At 38.2% G+C, this 18423-nt stretch overlaps 1 protein-coding gene across 1 annotated transcript in view; it reads right to left on the minus strand.

Moving 5' to 3' along the window:
• Positions 1-9435: 9435 nt before the first annotated feature.
• The window catches only part of LOC107578307 (unconventional myosin-XVIIIa-like), a 34291-nt gene continuing 25303 nt past the window's right edge, over positions 9436-18423 (minus strand). The window contains exons 36-47 of the mRNA XM_016264277.1: positions 18319-18423; positions 18085-18231; positions 17864-17977; positions 16017-16133; positions 15275-15358; positions 14902-15039; positions 14421-14606; positions 13992-14131; positions 13721-13765; positions 12509-12631; positions 10280-11742; positions 9436-9506 (exon numbers count right to left, since the gene is read on the minus strand). Coding sequence (XP_016119763.1) covers positions 10293-11742; positions 12509-12631; positions 13721-13765; positions 13992-14131; positions 14421-14606; positions 14902-15039; positions 15275-15358; positions 16017-16133; positions 17864-17977; positions 18085-18231; positions 18319-18423 — 2649 coding nt within the window. The 3' untranslated portion in view covers positions 9436-9506; positions 10280-10292. The remainder of the gene's footprint in view (positions 9507-10279; positions 11743-12508; positions 12632-13720; positions 13766-13991; positions 14132-14420; positions 14607-14901; positions 15040-15274; positions 15359-16016; positions 16134-17863; positions 17978-18084; positions 18232-18318) is intronic.

The following is an 18423-nucleotide window of genomic DNA, read 5'->3' on the forward strand; positions in this document are numbered from 1 at the left end:
TTGGGCTTTTTTTCCCCCCCGTCATTGTTGTTTTTCCGGGGTTTTTTTTTTTTTTTTTTTTTTAATGCTTGTAACTCATTGCTTACACACTCAGTAAGAGATTTCAGCTGGGCAGCACTGCTGTTGAAAAAAAAGTCTGTCTGCTTAGCTAATGAAAATCATGGCCGTGAAATAGACTGACCAATGCGTTGAGGTAATGAAGCGATCATCATCATCATCATCATCATCTTCACAGGCTCTAAATTCATTCGGATGAGATGCTGACTAAACAGCTGTTTAGATATTATTACTGAGAAATTAATCTATATCCTTCCATAACGGGAATAAGATTTGCTGTGTCCTTAGAAATGACAGTATTGTCACGAATCCGGTCCATGAACTTCCAATTTCATTGACTTCCCTTTAGCCTTGACCCTGTGACTCTGTCTGCCTATCGTCGACCCACGCTAGCCCTCTTTGCATATGGATCCGCACGTCTCATGTCTCGTCAGCCCCGTTACAGAATACTCGGACCCACAAGGTTTATCGCTCCCCTAGCGATAGCTACATTACAGAGCCCTCAGTCGTTTCCTAGCCTTAGCCTAGTTTTGCCTTTCTTTGCATATGGATCCGCACGTCTCATGTCTCGTCAGCCCCATTACAAGTATCAGGTCTGGCCATAATAAAACTGCATTAGTAATTTGGAAAAATAAATAAAAACAATTGTAATTAAACATACTGGAAAGGAGCTGGTACTTATTAAAATTGTTTTCTAAAAAATATATACAACCAATATATAATAACTAAATGTATTTAAAAAAACAAATTATACATAAATGTGTAATAAAACTTTTTAAATTTATTTCTTAATGATATATGTAATCTGTATTGTTTAAATGCCACTTTAAGTGAATGAAAGATAAAATTCACGTTAAATGTAGATCTAGTGAGTATATGTGTATCTGCCTGAGGATTTGATCAAAACTGCTGTGGAAAGTGTGATTCAGGCACCAAGCCTTTCACAGCTGCCAGATATTTTTGTCTCAGTCTGCTGATGTCACGGCCTCCCTCTGTTCTGCTAAATGAGCCTTTCTCTCTGAAAACATTTCACTCAGGACTGGACAGCTCTGCCTGTACTGATGAAGTCATTGTCTACATGAGCAGAAACGATGTGTTTCATACCCAAGCACCCTGCGTCAACTGTATGCAGTGAAGATGCCTATAAAACTTGAGAGGGCTCTTTTAGCATTGCCATACATCTCAATAGCAGCTGATGTTTCTGAAACAGCAGGAATGAGACCATGTGATTTCAAATAATAAAAACAAATCCTTCCAAGTTTTCTTATCACGTACAACCTAAGTGTGGTCTTCTCCACCCACTCACAGCCATCTCACATTTCCTGTGACCTTCACATATCCATGTGAATGATGATGATGACTGAGGCCTAGTGTACAGTATTGTAGACCATAAAGCTGAACACTTTCCACATTTGAACACCACAATGTGAAACTTGACCCACGCAATCCATGCAGCCTTATTCTGTGTATTTAAGATTTTGAAATCCCTCGTGTCAACAAAAACAAGCCACACATTTGAGATTAAACATACTTGAACTCTCCTTCTATACTTACATGACATTATACATGTTTTGAGCCGGTGTGCTTTTGTAGAATGGCTGCTGAGATCGTATCGGCATGCGATCATATAAAAGAGTTTTATGCTTTTACACAAAGGATTTCACCTCAGGAGGAAACGGGTACAGTCTGACCCCCAGGTTTAAATCGTGATTTTAAAAAACGTTTTCTTATTTGAGAACTCGCACACCTGTGACCACTTCTACGACCAAGTAAATTATTCATCAGGCAAGAACAAACATTACTTTGTTTGCATGTCGGGGTGGTAATATTAATATTCATGAGGCCAGGGCCGAAGCTCAGACTGCTAATATGTCATTTTAACAGAAAATGGGTACTTGACATGACATTTCAAGCAGTGATGGCAGTGTCCTGTCGCTATACATCATCTCTAATAATCTGAAATGCAGTTTTAGTGCATTTTATGTCCATGTAGTAATTGGGAGAAAACATGGAATATATATACTATACCATTAAAAAATATGAGGTCATTACCTGTTTTTGAAAGCAAGCGTGCATTAAATTGTTCAAAAGTGACAGTAAAGACATTTATAATGTTTAAAAGATTTCCATTTCAAATAAATGCTGTTCTTTTGTACTTTCTAGTCACTAAAGAATACTGAAAAAAAATGTATCACAGTTTCCACAAAAATATTAAGTACCCACTGTTTTCAATATTGATAATAAGAAATGTTTCTTCAACTTATTATAAACTTAGGATAATTTTTTAAAGGCTCATGTGGCACTGAAGACTGGAGAAATGACTGCTGATGAAATACATTTTAAAATGTATAATTAGTATAAAATATAATATAATATATGATAATTAGAAAAAGTTAATTTAAATTGTAATAAAATTTTACACTATTACTGTTGTTACTGTATTTATTATTATAATTTTTTTATTGAGAACAAGGAACAAAAGGTCATCATGGGTGTTACAAAGTCAAGACAATACAATTTCCATACATTCTTTGGAGTATAGTATTACACTTATCCTCAATGGTGTGTGTACACAATCCATTTATCCCAGTACTTAATACCTTTTTCCAAATTAAGTCTAACAGTAAATGTAAGTCTCTCCATAGAGTATATTTCGTTTACAATTCCCAACCACTGGTCCCTTGTTGGAGGGTCAACCTGAAACCATTTACGTGTTATGGCTTTCCTACTGCTTGCTAAAAATATTTTTAATAAGTATTTGTCACTGTCTAGAAATGTTTTAGGAATTTTTCCTAGGTACAGTGTAATGAATGAAAAATCCAACTCCTCCCCTAATATTTTCCCAATTTCAGCTGCCACTTCGTGCCAGTAAGACTATTTTTGAACACGCCTAAAAAAATATGAAAATGATTAGCCATTGAGGTTCCACATTGCCTCTAACAAAGGCCCAGACTCTGTTCATCTGTGCATATTGCTGTTGTTGTTACTGTATTTTTAATCAAATAAATGCAGTCTAAGTGAGCATAAGTGACTTCTTTCAAAGACATAAAAAAAATCTCGCCAACCCCAAACTTCTGAATTGTAATGTACTTCTAAAAAAACAGTTTGCATGGCTGCAACAGATTTGAGTATTAATGTTTTTGAGGCATTTTATTATTTATCATTATTTACCATTTTATTATTTGAATCAACATTGTGATCTTGTGTATAAGTGGAAGCAAGAAAATCACATGCAGTTCAAATAATTCCTCCAAACACAACGCTAAGACTACATAAACACTGGCTCACATCACAACTCTTGAGTGTGTGAAAACGAGTTTCTCAGCATCTTCTGTGACAGTTGTGTGGAAGGTGTTGAAGTTTTGCACAAAGCTGCACAACAAAACAATCTGCAAATATCACAAAAGGTAACAAAGAATCCCAGAGCTCTGATTGTATCGCTGTCTGCGGTTTGATGCAGCATTATTCATTTTCTGTTGTCATCCTGGTTGTACAGAGACTGATGCACAAATGTGCAGAGCGCTCCGATATCTGATCAACCCCAAACACAACACAATAAACCTTTTTAATCAGTCACTACCCTACCCTCCAAAGTGCAATAGTGCAGTTTGGAAATTAAAATTACAATTTTCTGTTGTCATCCTGGTTGTACAGAGACTGATGCACAAATGTGCAGAGCGCTCAGATATCTGATCAACCCCAAACACAACACAATAAACCTTTTTAATCAGTCACTACCCTACCCTCCAAAGTGCAATAGTGCAGTTTGGAAATTAAAATTACATTCATTTTCTCATTGACTGTTAGCGATAACACTTATGTTACATAATTGTTATATAATTCTGAATTGCGGCACATGTTATTGATTAAATTCCTGTTCAGTCAAATTATACATGTTAAGATTAAATATTTTGCAATAAATGTCAAATTAATGGTATTAAGGTTAATGATTAAAGGGGTCATATGACGTTGCTAAAAAGAACATTATTTTGTGTTTTTTGGTGTAATGCAATGTGTTTATGCGGTTTAAAGTAAAAAAAACACATTATTTTCCACATACTGTACATTATTGTTTCTCCTCTATGCCCCGGCTTTCTGAAACGAGTCGATTTCTACAAAGCTCATCGTTCTGAAAAGCGAGGTGTGCTCTAATTGGCCAGCTATCCAGTGCGTTGTGATTGGCCGAATGCCTTAAGCGAGTGACGGAAATGTTACACCCCTTACCATACTGTGATGTCGTGTCCCGGCGGAGCTACGAGACAAAAACAATAAAACCCATTATAAACGAGGCATTTGTTGCATCCAGTGGGGATATAATTACTGATTATAAAGACTTGTACTGTCTTTTTATGCATTGCGTTGCATCGCGCCGCGTAAACATAAAACCATGTCTGCATTTGTGATCGGAGTGACGACAAACAACAAGCGCTACTCTTCTCAAAACTGCATTTGAATCATCAGTGGCAAATTCTTTAAATATGAAAACGTACTTACAGGCTATGAGTCAGAAGCGCCAGACTGTCCTTGCAAAGTTGGAATTGCCCCACTTTATAGAAACAGCCTTTGAGCACAGACGGCATTGTAGTCTAATCTCCCAAGTTCAAGAAACAGTCCTCCGTAAAATGCGCTGGACACATCTGAATATTTGGGTTGAAGTGTTCTGGAACAGTGTTGTAAATACAACTTAACCACTGATTTCTAGTTGTTTGGTCTTTTAGAAGACCAAACAAAGTAGTTTCACTTTCACAACGAAACACACAGCGTCTTCATAACATGACGGCGGCGGCAGCAACAAAACTACAGTGAGAATCAAAGCTACGCCTTCTTTCTTTGCGTGAACATTTGGGCGGCGTTATGCAAATCTTCCCACACAGTGATGTAGACATGTGGGGGCGTTGTTTAAACGAGGCGTTGTAGGAGGGCGTGGACGAGTCTTAACTTTTAAATAGAATATCTCTTTGGGTTTGAGACTTTAGTCTTTGCAACTTTAGGGATCTTATCTATGCACAAACAGCTTGCAACACTCCAAAGAGAAAGGAAAACTTGAAATTACATCATATGACCCCTTTATTAGTCAATAGTTACATAATACTGATTCAATTGAATCTTTTTTAACAAATGTTGAAAATTTGAATCTAGACCACTTGAAAAAATTGGGAGGTCACTGTTGCACTCTATATTACCTACAACCGAGGAGGTCTATAAAACCTGAAGCCAGAAAGCTAATGGCAGTCGCTCAGCTGCCAAATGACCCCCAGAAGTAGAATATATGACCTTCCCTCAAACAAGTACCAGGCCTTATAAAGGTCAGAGGTTATTCTGACTGTTTGGCATGCATTAGTGAAATGAGTCACTGGGGTCCCTAACTGATTTATTCCAGTGATTTATGGCACAGCACTGATAATTCACTTACCAAATGAGAATTATGCTCTATTAAACTGCCACTGACCTTCACACCGTCAGAAATCTCACACCCGCTCTATTGCACTGCAATTCAAAGTGATTTCTGTCCTTCTGACAGATAACAAATATTGTATTTACCTGCTTTAGAAACATTCTAGTAAACATTGCTAATAGGGATTAGATATGAAAAGGGGAGACAATTACATTTTAAAGCATCCGTGTGAAAACAAACAAGTTTCTTAGTGCATTTCAGTGAATTATTCACAGGACATATTGTAAATTAAATCAGGAGCACAGACCTCAGTATATGTTGTCTTTTTTCACATTGTTACATTGGAATACAAAGGAAAAAAGTATGTAAGGAGGAAAAGAATGCAGCGGACTGAAAAGAGCTCTTGCCACAAATATTCTTGTTATACCATGTCACATTACAATACCAAGTGTGTTCTCCTGATTTTTTTAAATAAAACATGACGGCTCATTCAGTCATTCTGATGGATAATGATTATTTGTATCACAACTTTATTGTTTGTTTCAGCCTTTTTAAGTGGCACTTCTCCAAACAGGAAATGCCTCCCATAATCTAAAATGCAATAGGCTTGTTAGGAAAAAGGTGGATACAACACTCGGTTTTTCTATGACTGTCCAGAGTATGTGAATTTGAGGCACGTGATTGGTTGTCTGTTGCTAAGCATCTAGCAGTAACATTCCAACACCATCATTTCACACTGTAGAACATTTGGCACTGCGATGCAGGGGTTAACACCACAAAAGCAGTTCTAACCCTGCTCTGAGCAGGGTTTCATAACTGCTAACACCGCTAAATTACAAGCGTGAAACATTTCTCTACTTGTGGTTAAAAGAGGTTTAGAATGACAATAACACAGTGTGAGTGAATTCAAGTGTTTAAAGTTTGCATCATGTGCAGAATTTCTATAGACTGCTGCTGAATCCTGAGCCTGGTAATCTATGGATGGATCATTTGTCTATATATACCCTACAGAATTCATCCCATCTGCCCTGCTAATGAACTTTGGAATTAAATGGCTAATTAATTTGTGCTTTTAAGCAGTTTAAAGTTCTGAAACATACGCCTTTGGAGGGATCTCTATAATGATCTCAACACTGTAGAGAGCACTAAAGCATGAATAATAAAAATGCTGTATTTTTAGTTAAGAATACTTCTTTCACATATTGCAAATCTTTTATGTCTCCCAACCCTGCTGTTATAAACAAAGCAAGCTGTTAAAAAGCGATTAGCTGCTTTGTATCATGATTCCTGATGTTCCCGCATCCCTCTCAACGGGTACATCAGTCTGCAGACAACACACATTCCCAGCTCCAAACGGGAACTGCACAGTGAGAAGATCAGAGCGTATTTATTAGGGGAATAATAAAGTACATTTATATTGACTTTGTCTGACAATGGACACATTAAAAGACCATTAGCTAAAGCAGAAGAAATCCATCCTCAACCCAGAGAGGGCTATGTTAATTAGCTTTGGGATTGCCGCAATCAGTGGAAAGCAAAAGACAGGTGTTAAATCACAGGATTCTAGTATAAAGTTTAAACTCATTGAGACTTGGGACTTTTATATGTGATATTAAAAGACCTCTGAAACAACCCATCATCTGTCAGAACAACACATTACACCATTTTTTAAAACTTTATGGTTTTAGTTATCATATGCCTTTAATTCCTATCCTTTAATCTGATTGGCCAAGAACCATTCCATTAGTCTATTTAATAGACTGGTATCTCTTTGATGTGATTCACTTGTCAAATTAAGAAAACAAAGGTCTGACTATCATTTGTCACATTATGATTTAAAACATGCATTATTTTAAAATTACTCAAAAGTATTGGAAGAATATCAGAACCAACAAAGCCAAACTGTCGGTCAGCATTGAATTTGAACCAAATCAAAGCATGAATGACTACAGGTCATCAAAAAACAAAACTTCATGCACTACACATTAATGTCATGTAGGCTTACACTGAAAACAGCACTCTTCTAAAACAGTGCACATGCATCACTTCCTCTGACAGATAAAATCAAAGCACCATAAGCCTCTAGAAACTCACGGGGCAATGCAAAGGAGGGTTTAAACCGCAGTGTCCTGCTGGTTTAACTTTTCCACTGAAGAGCAAATGATATCAGTGAACATGGCTCAGAACAGAGTACACAGATACTGTAGATGAGCCCAAACACAAAGCAGTGGGAAATCCCTGGATGGCTCCCCTGTGCGTTCCCATAAAGCAGTGTATGCAAGGGCCCCCTGGAGACTCCAGGGATTAAATGCTATTCTTGTGTTTGCACACTGTGTTCCTTCTAGTCTGCTAGACGGATGTTTTTTTTAAACCTTGAAAAATAAGATAGGTCTATCAATACCAAATAGTAACCCAGCAAATTTACATTGTTGTTATTAGGGTAACTGAGGACAACAACATGTTTATGCACCAATTGTGAATCCGCCTTTTCTGCACATGGAAGTAACACTTCCACACAATTGAATAAGACCTATTGTTATATTTTCGGATCTGACTGTTTAAGTATGTCAAGATTCTAAACTTCCCTATTCAGAGACAACAATGTTTCAGGCAGTTTGTGATAAAAGGAGTTATCATACTCGTATTCTTTTTCATAAGCTTGCATAGGAAATTTAAAATACCTGGAGAACAATTGCTTGGAAACTACTGAAGTACACAACATGGATGCTGGCATCTTGAGAATCAGTTTTGGAGACCAATCGCCCGAGTTGTAATTGCCATGTGACTGATCACTCAGATTAGAACTCCCTGCAGCAGACAAGAAAAACCCCTCCAAATTAAAAGCCCTCCAAAAATGTGGTCATTGGTAACATTGGTAATATAATATAATATAATATTGCATTTATACCTTTATCTCAGGTCAGATCAGATGGCACACCTACAAACTGCCCATTTAAACAGTCAGTTTAGTAACAGTTTGTTGATAAGAGCTGGCTGAATCTCCTGGCTGTATGCAACTTCCAGGTATAAGGGCTGAAACTACCCCACTGACACTCTTTAGTCACATGTGTCAGAAATCAAGTTCACAGACATAAAAATGGATCAGCATCTTTTATTTACAATAAAACTAATGCAAAACTCTTTCTTATATATTGCTTTCATATATCATTTTGCTTTTACTGCATAAACCACTGAACAGACACTCTCTATTTTCATAATAAAATTCTTATTTAATGCATAGAAAAACATGGGAGGACACACACATACACACACTACACATGCACACACCACACTTACCCACAGACACATCAGAAATTATTAGACTCCCATCAATAATGAATTTTTGGCAGAAATGATATAGTACTAAATTATTATCTTAAATTAAGGGGTAAAAATGTCATTTAAGGCCCAAACATGAAGCACCCCCAAGAAAATAAAATGAATCATAAAGAGGTTTAGAATTAAAATGCTGCCATTCAGTAAACCAGTGCTAAATTAACTTCCTCTGGTTAACAGAAGTTCACCAGCTCATAAAGAAAAATCTACCCTATTTCCTTAACTGCAAACTACAGTAAAGCTCTGCTACACAGTTCACTCAAGCAAATTCAAGGCAAAATATCTCATGAAGCAGACACTCTAACCAAACAAAATAAACATTAGATAAAGACTCTAACTTCTTTTTCACAATATATTACTTCATTTTCTTGGAGGGGTTTTTCATGGAGACACGTGAGATCTAAATAAATACAAGTGCCACCCAGCTGCAGAAAAATACTCTAAAACACACTGTATATGTAGACCAGCGGTGATGAACTTTAGTCCCATTATAGGCTATGGAGAAACCAAAGTGAATCAGTATTAGGGTAGATGAGAGGTAAACAGAGGCACTTTTCAGTGCATGTGAGCAGCAGATCAGATCTATGCAGTGCTTTCTGAAGGTTGGCAATCACCATAACTGTCTTTAAGTATAGTACTCTCAGTTTGTGTAGTGTCTTCCTCTGGTCCAGTGTTGTCTTCATCATGTTGCATTGAGTGTAGTCTGTAGAGAGGGGGACTGGAGAAAGAAAAAGACAAAAGATTTTTTTAGAAACAGGAAGAGAAGGTTATTGCCACACCTTTAGACCTGTTCCTTGCGAAAGGACAGACGGGCACAGTACCATGCAAAGATCGATAGCAGAACAAAAGTCATGAGTAAATGTCCCTGACTGGTCACAAAAGCACATCTACAGCAGTTCCAAAACATCCACTATGTTTGCAATAAGGTCTTGCTCAATTAACAGTTTAAACTCTACCAGAATATCTAAAGCTTTATGTACATTAATTGTGGCTTACTGTGTTTCCTAGAATATCTTGTGTTGGTCTTGGAACAAGAATTCTGTCAAATCAACAAAAAGACCTAAGCCTATCCCTTATCCTTTCCTGTAGGTACCCAACATATCCTTAACCATTACCCATAAAATCAAATGGTTGATAATAATAGGTTCATAAAGTTTTTCAAGCTCAAGTTTCAAGTCTAACCTACCAGAAAGATCTGATTGATAGTATATTTTTCCAGAACCAACAAGGAACATGTCCTACTTGGCAAAATCAAGATAAGCATTTGTGTGTTAGTATAGTACTTTGTGGCCACACTTTGAATATATCTGTGTCTAAACCCAAAACCATGTTCAGGCAACAGTGTCATGGCATGCTGTTCAATCCAATGATACAAAGAAGGTCATTAATGTTGTGCACTGTTTAGAGTTTAACACACAGCAGAACACATCATGCGTTTAAAGAGAAGTTTCTTGAAAACATCAATCCTCAGTCTGGCCCATCCAGGGTCACCTGTTAATGATCCTTAATCACTGTCAGGCTTGTAGAGATACTTCATAACCAGACTGTCCACCTTTTTCTTCTGTTTCTTTATTTCTTTTTTGCTGGGGGGACGTTCTTCATCAGGACTTTCCAGATCCCCATCTGAGACTTTCTGTCCTGGGGTTTTCTTCACGCTGTTTGAGCTGCGGTATGAAACTTTTGATGCAGAGCTTGAAGATGATGATTCAGAGTCAGACTCTGACTTGGACGATCCAGATTCTTTCTTTCTTGACCTTCTGGATCCTCTCTTTTCTTTCTGTCTGGAATGCCGCCGAGTATGACCCTCATTGGAGGAGCTGTCAGACTCAGAGCGCCTGCTCTTCTTCTTGTTCTTCCTCTTGCTGCTCTTGGAGCTGAAGGAACTCAGCGAGCTTCCGGAACGTCCAGAATCTACAGCAGAACCTAAAGCCGAGCGTCTTAGACTGGACCCGCTGAGGCTCAGACCTTCATCATCCTTGTCTTGCAACAAACCTTTGATGCTCTTCCTGTCGTCTTCCTCTCCTGCACCACCCCCTCCCTCCTCTTCTTCATCATCTGAGTCTTCTAAGCTGCGCCGTTTGAATTGAATTGGCTTGAAGCTCAGGACTTCATTGATGGCTTTTTCTAACTCAGGGTCCAAGTAGTTCCGGTGGCTCAAGGGTTTAACGTCAGAAGCGTCTAGTGGGTTCTCTGAGGTGCGTAGCTGGGCTGGAGTGGACAGATTACGGCCCACCGAGCGTGGACTATATGCGGCCACACTTACAGAGTCAACATCATTATCGTCATCAACATCATCATTATTCAAACGAACTCCAAACTCGCTAAGTCGGGTGCTGCGGGCCAAGGAGATTTGTGAGCCGACGCTGGTGCTTCCAGGACTGCGGCTTCTAGATCGTTGGCTCATACTAGTACTTGTCGGCCCGTAATCACTGCGGCTGTCATCCATCCAAGAAGTACTACGTCGCAAGCTGAACCTGCTCACACCAGACTGAGCGTCATCATCTTGGCCAATCCCATGGTGTGTGGAAGCCCGGCTCGGGGCAACCGAGGACACCATGGACTCCTTGTCAAATTCTGGACTGCTTTTGGTCCAGCGACGGTCTAGGCCTTTCCTGGCCCTACTGGTAGCCTCAGAGTATGCCTGGGATATCACTGAACCCCGGTCATCCAGATCATCACCAGTCTGAGGCCTGTCTGTGGATTTGACTTTAGCTTTGCGCAACGACAATCGGTCTGGCATGTCTGGCTGCTCCCGAAGGGCACTGAAGAGGGAGCTCTCATCCCCTGCACCTCCATTCCAGTCCTTCTGATGGGAGCGTTTCCTGTAGCTGAGAGAGCTTATCACAGACACTGGACGGCTCTCGTCCGAATCTTTTTTTACTTCCTCCTTCCCCTCTTTTCCCTCTTTCCCTTCTTTTATATCTTTCACATCTGCATTAGCAGCATTGGCGTGTCTGAGACAGACAGAAAACACATTAAGCGGCAGAATTTCAGATGATCAATGAATGAAAAAGGATGATACCCGTAACAGAGATAAACATGAATTCAAAGAACGAAAGAGATTTGAGAGGTAATTTAGGAGCATATTTTATACCAACCCCAGAAATAAACTTAAAAGGATTAAACTCCTAATGGCAGTTATGTAACCACACCATACTAATACTACTGAGGAACAGAACAGTAACAGCAGCTCCTGGTGAGACAGTCATGAATCCAACACCATCAAATGCTGTCTTGAGCTTATTAGCAATTCTCACAGATGGAGAGGACATATGTAAGTCTTGGCTGGTACTCTGATAAAACACATCAGTAGCGCCCCCAATGTTCTTATCCTGTAGCTACAAAAGCTGCCTATACTCTTTGAACAACTGTTCAATCAGCTTTCCACAGAAAACTCATGGAGGATTAAATGAAACACTGTAAATTAAATATGCTGTTAAAGACGTATTTTGTATAACTTGAAAGGGGTTCACTAGCTTATAGATTAGAACACTAAAATTCACAAAACTATTTTTTTTTTGTCTTTAAAGCTTTCAAATGATCATCTTATCAAAATATTAATTTATACTGCTAGAAAAAAACATTCATTAAACGTAAACAAACTCATCATTTAGTCACTAGTTTCCCACCAATATTAAGTGTGGTTTGATTTCGTCAAATGATCTCAATCCTTGAAATGAAACTCTAATATGCAACTAAAAGGATTGATCTGATACTGACCTGGTGGTCTTCTGGGTGCCCTCATCAGAGAGTGTCTTGGTGGATCCTTTGCTCTTGGAGAGCAATGACTTCACCCCATCCACGCGGTCCTCCACTTCAGAGTCCATATCTGATTCATCTCCACTGCCAACAAGAGAAGCTCAATCAAATGTAGCAGCTGACATAAAGGTCATTTTGGCTGGTCAGGGCAAGAGGGTCACGATACTTCAGTTAGTTGTTAGTACCACAACAACAAGTGGTTTCAATAAAATAAATTGGGGAAAAGAGAGAGAGAAACCGCTCACATCGAACACTGAAGTCAGATTTTTTGCTGCATTTTATCTGTGGAGATCTGAGAATGGTGGTACATGTCAGATCATTCCCATGAGCCTTTGCAGTTACTACTATAGTTTGATTTTAGGAATATACTCAAAAGCTTGTACAAGCATAAATCTGTCTACAAAAATTGCACAAACACACAATCAGGGATGCCATACAGTGGCTACAGATGTTTCTGGAGAATTTTAACGTTCTGTCACACAATTTAAAGCTTAAGCACACACACAGCTCACATTCAAACACTAATCAACTTTGACAATCTGCTTCTATTGGTTGCATATCGCAGTTCCACCCTATTACAGCAAATCAACCCGAATTCAATTGATTCCCCCCTTCCCAAATCCGAGCAGTTAGACTTGCACAACAACACACATGAACACATCACAACTTGCTAAGTAGTTAAGATAAGTAGCACGTTAAGTAGCAAGTTGTTCTAGAAGTTCACAGAACACCTGGGGAACTTTATGCAGAATCAAAATTCACTCTGGAAGTGGAAACTTAATATATAAATATGGATTTTCAAACAAACACACAATGAAAACAGGTCTAGAGTAATTTTAACAATGTTTTTTTTATATTTTCCTGGGTGTATAAATGGCTCTGATGAAAAGATGGCTGGTGGAATGGGTAAAAACGGATGAGCAACACATAATGATATTGTTAAACGTACAGCACATGCTCATGAAGACAGGAAAATGCTGCTGTATTAAATCAGTTATTGGACTAATAATTCTTCTAATTTCAGCTGAAAATAATACTTGTCATGTGAGACTTCACGTGGTTTGTTGGACTGCAGATTAATACAACAGCATTTTCAAATGTTCTTACAATGAATAGCATTACAAACTCAAACCAACAAACAGCTGAGAAACAAACACCATTTAGTATCCTCACGTTTTGTTCTTTCTTTTCTGATACTTTGTCACCATGTCTTGTAAACTGCCAAAATTAAAATAGACGAAAATAAAGTGAAAAAGGGAAAATGAGTAAGCAGTTAATCATATATATAAAAAAGAAATTGGAGACAAGAAACAAAAGTAGAAGAAGAAAAGCAAAAGAACTCAAAAAAAGTAACATGATAGTAACATGCAGTGGTCATCCTGATCGACTTCAGAGAATTGTTGCCATGGGAACAGTGGCACTGACAGGAGACTAATCCACATACCTGTTGATGAGGTCATCATCATCATCCGTCTCCATTTCATCTTCCATAGCAGCCTGCAGGTCCCCAATCCGCTTAAAGGCCAACTTCAAATCTGCTTGTAAGCTCTGATTGGCTGCTTCCAGACTTTCAATATCCATTTCCTGTTAAAGTCCAACCAGAGTTATAAAACAAATGACAACAGTTTTACCACCGTAATCATAGTGTGTTTTATGCAGTACCATTATATTTACCTAACCATGGTAATGAGGAGCCATCTATGGTTTTACCAGTGGCCTTACTACAAATACCACAGTTAAACTATGGTTACTATACAAGAACTATGTCACTTTTCATAAAAGATCCTTTGCTGTAGTTTCCCTTCATTATACTGTAGTTGCTATAGAGATAACAAGAGAAACTCCATCCAGCAGGAGGCGCTCTGGAACTCACCAGCTCATGTTTTTTGCGACTGGCTTCTGCCTCTTTCTTAGACAGTTCAGTCATCTCCTCCTTAATGTCCCGGGTCTGCCGTTGCATGCGCTTGTTCTGATCCTTCTCCCGGTTTTCGCTGGCAATACGCTGGTCTCGTTCCTCAGTCATCTTCTCCAGGTTTTCCTTCAGCCGTGTTACAAGAGACTGGAGGATGAACATGAACCGACGGAAAAGCCAGAGATTTAGAGCTCATAAAAAAAGAGACACACTGAAGCAATTCACTGTAGATGAATTGTAGCCACTGATGGAGTTGTTTATCTGCATGTGCCATGGATGTCGTTTTAGCACCCAGTTCACTAAAAGAATTATGCATGGAATAAAATAAAAATTACTTGTATAACATGAAATCAAATTAAAGCTAAAATGAACGATCCTGCTTCAGTGTGCTGCTATGAATTAATTAAATTTGCCCCACAGTATGAGCCGTCACATGACTCACCTCCAGACGTTTGCTCTGGGTCCTCTCATATTCTAGTTTGGTCTCTAGTTCACGGATTTTGGCTTCCTGACGGCTGACCAGCGATTTCTCCACCATAGATTGTTCCTGAAATTCAAGCTGTGACTGCAGGGAGTGAAGCTGCCAAAAATAAAAACACACAGGTCACTCTGTCATGTTTAAGACTGACTCCTGTCTCAGACCACATTCAACCAGCCCTCTGCTTCTCTCTCACTGCATGGGTCCTAACCATCTACAAATCCACCATATACTGTAGAAAATAATGATTGAGGGGATAGGAGGCAATTTCGGGCTCCCGCAAAGAATAAAGAAAGCATCTGCCTTTTAGTGCATTTAGGGGATTTTTTTTTGTTACCTTGTCCTGGATCTCTTGTTTTTCCTTCATGGCCTCCTCCACCTGGGTCTGCAGGTCACTGATCTGCACCAGATCTCTTGTAGACTAAACACACACACACAAACATATGTAACATACACAGTTCATTTGAACTCTTAATCTGTGCTAGTAGTATTTTAAATGTTTTTTTTAAAGCTGTTGATATACACCTATATACATGTATAATCTTTGACTTTTTATAACATACACATTTTTTGTTTTTGAAAGAAGTCTCTTACATTCACCAAGGCTGCATTTATTTGATCAAAATACACTAAAAACAGTAATATTGTGAAATATAATAACAATTTAAAATAACTAATAACATTTCTATTTGAAAATATTGTAAAATATAATTTATTCCCCTGATGTCAAAGCTGAATTTTCAGCAGCAAAACTCAACAGTCTTCAGTGTCACATGATCCTTCAGAAATCATTCTAATATGCTGATCTGCTTCGAAAGAAACATTTCTTATTATTATCAATTTTGAAAACAGTTGTGCTGCTTAATATATTTTTTGGAAACTTTTTTCAGGATTCTTTGATGAATAAAAAAGAACAGCATTCAAAAGAACAGCATTTAAATAGAAATAGAATTATTCCGTAACATTATAAGTGTTACTTTTGATCAATTGAATGCATCCTTGCTGAGTACAAGTATTCATTTCTTTAGAAAAAATCTTCCTGACCCCAAACTTTAATGGTACTATATATATGAGGTCACCTGAGCCACTGCAGCTTTGTGTTTCTTCATTAGTTCGTTCATGTCCTCCTGATCCTCCTCAAAGCGAGATTGCAGGTCGTTCTTCTCTCTCTGTAGACGACTTATCTGCTCCTCCAACTGAGGGAGACAGAACAGACAGGGTTGGATGAGTACTTTGAATAGTTTTATTCACGAATTTCTAGTATGAGGAACCTGTCCATGTTGCCATCTGTCTGATTTGGCAGCTTCTACCATGTGACAGATCAATACCATACCAAAATACTGCAGAGTTTGATTGGATGCACAGAGTTTGACATCAACAACAAAATATGATTTCTCATTCCCTTTGAAAACTACCAAACCTGTTTATTACACACACACACACACACACACACACATATTAGCTATATCTAATAGTTGCATTTTATATGTGTTGTTTTTCTCTGCTCTACATGACATAACTTTTAATAACAGAACACTTCCCATAATACAGCCACAGTAGCACTGCAAGTACATTTTAACAAGTACATTTATGCAATTTTAGAGAGAGTTTAGAGTAACATTTCAGTGTGGGACTAAAACACTGCCATTACACACAGTAATTGCATATTTCTGGTTGAAGCTGTGATGAGGAGATTATATCTTTAAACTCTTCTATTTGACATCATCTCCTCTTCCTCAGAAATAATAAATCAAATGCACACCCCAAGTGAACCATTAAAATCTGAGTACCATAATTTTAGAGTATTGAAAGAGCCTATCGCATGAATGGGGGAGGAATCAGAGAAGACTAGCTGCACTGATATTCATTTTATCTCCATCCTTTTTCTGCCCTCAGTGAGGTAAAATGTGAAGTGACAAAATCAGAACAGAGATCAGGATTTGTGTCCATGTGGATCAGGATTTGTGTCAATGAGATTTCACTGTAGGTGGAGCCAGACAGCATGACGCTGCAGGAATAAAAACCAAGCAACTGTCAAAATGTCTTGTCAGCTGTCACAATCACAGTCAGTTAGGACAAACACATAAACATGGAAGAGACAGGATTTAATGCTTTATCGCATCATGCTTGGTTAGGACACCGTGATTCAGGGTTTCTTTATTTGACTCTGGAGGTTTACATTTTGTCCCTCTGGAATATTTATTCTAAATGGTTTTTCCATCAGCCTGAGCAGGACAATGATTGAACTGTAAGCACTTTATTTCTCTTTACCTAGCAGTTTGAGTGAATCCTGACACATTTACTGCTCTATTCAACTCAAAAGATGAATTTTGCCTCAAAACTAACATATTTCCCCACAATGGCTCTAACAAATCTGGTGGACAATATGAAGTTTTCTAAAGTAGGAAAACACGTTTTGAACGGCACAATCTATTCTCTGTAAATTCTTAAAGGAGATGTTGATGACTCGCATTCTGTTGTCTGTAATGATCGACTGATCAGTTTCACACAGTGAAGTGCTCAGTAATTGGAGGAACTAAATAAAACTTGTGAAACATCTGAAAATGTGGGTTAATTCCTTAATATTTTTAGAGTTGAAATGGTCATAAATGTTGTATAGGATCATGTCTTGTTTATGAACAATGAACTGTTTAAACAAAACGAACAAAACAATCAAACAGTAAATGAACAACCCAAACAATTGCTTAAACAAAAGACCGTAAACAAACATCTTAAACAACTAAAGGATAAACAATACAGTAAACAAACACTCTAAAAACAAACAAGCAAACAGTAAAGAAAGAGCCCAAACAATCATATATAAATAAATGTACTTATGTTTGAACAAACATGTGAAAAAAACATTAAAACTTGTCCTGTTTTCTGACCACTGAAATGTTTCCAAATAAAATAGAATATGACTCACAGCCATCTTGGCTTTGGTGATGTCGTCCATCTGGATATGAAGGTCCTCAATTTCCAGCTCCATAGACTTGCGTGCTTTAACTGCAGCTGCGCAGGCAAACTCTGACTCCTCCAACTAAACCAGATACAACACACATACATACATACATACACTCCTATTTGATTTATCGATCTAGTGAGGGACATTAATTATCATTTCTACAGCTCTGATTGTGATTCTACCTTATTTTTGAGTGCGATTATCTCTCTTTTGCTAGGCACATTACTCTTTAGGTGGTCCAGCATCATCTGCGCATCAGCCAGAAGAACTTTTGTACGCTTCAGGTCCTTCCTGAGACATTTCTCGGTCTCTACATCCCTCTGACCAACCTGTTATATGGTGTAATACTGTGTTATGCTTTGTTGAGTGTAGTGCTGTATGCTGTCTGTAATATTTGTGTTTTGTTGTGTTAGTACCTGTTCCTGTGCCATCATCAGTTTGGACTCCAGGTCTCTCTTTTCTCTCAGAACTCTCTGTTTATCTTCATATTCCTCCTCTAACTGCACTTCCATCTGCTTCAG

This window comes from Sinocyclocheilus grahami, unplaced genomic scaffold, assembly GCF_001515645.1.
Source record: "Sinocyclocheilus grahami isolate Dianchi unplaced genomic scaffold, SAMN03320097.WGS_v1.1 scaffold32.1, whole genome shotgun sequence".
NCBI lineage: Eukaryota > Metazoa > Chordata > Actinopteri > Cypriniformes > Cyprinidae > Sinocyclocheilus > Sinocyclocheilus grahami.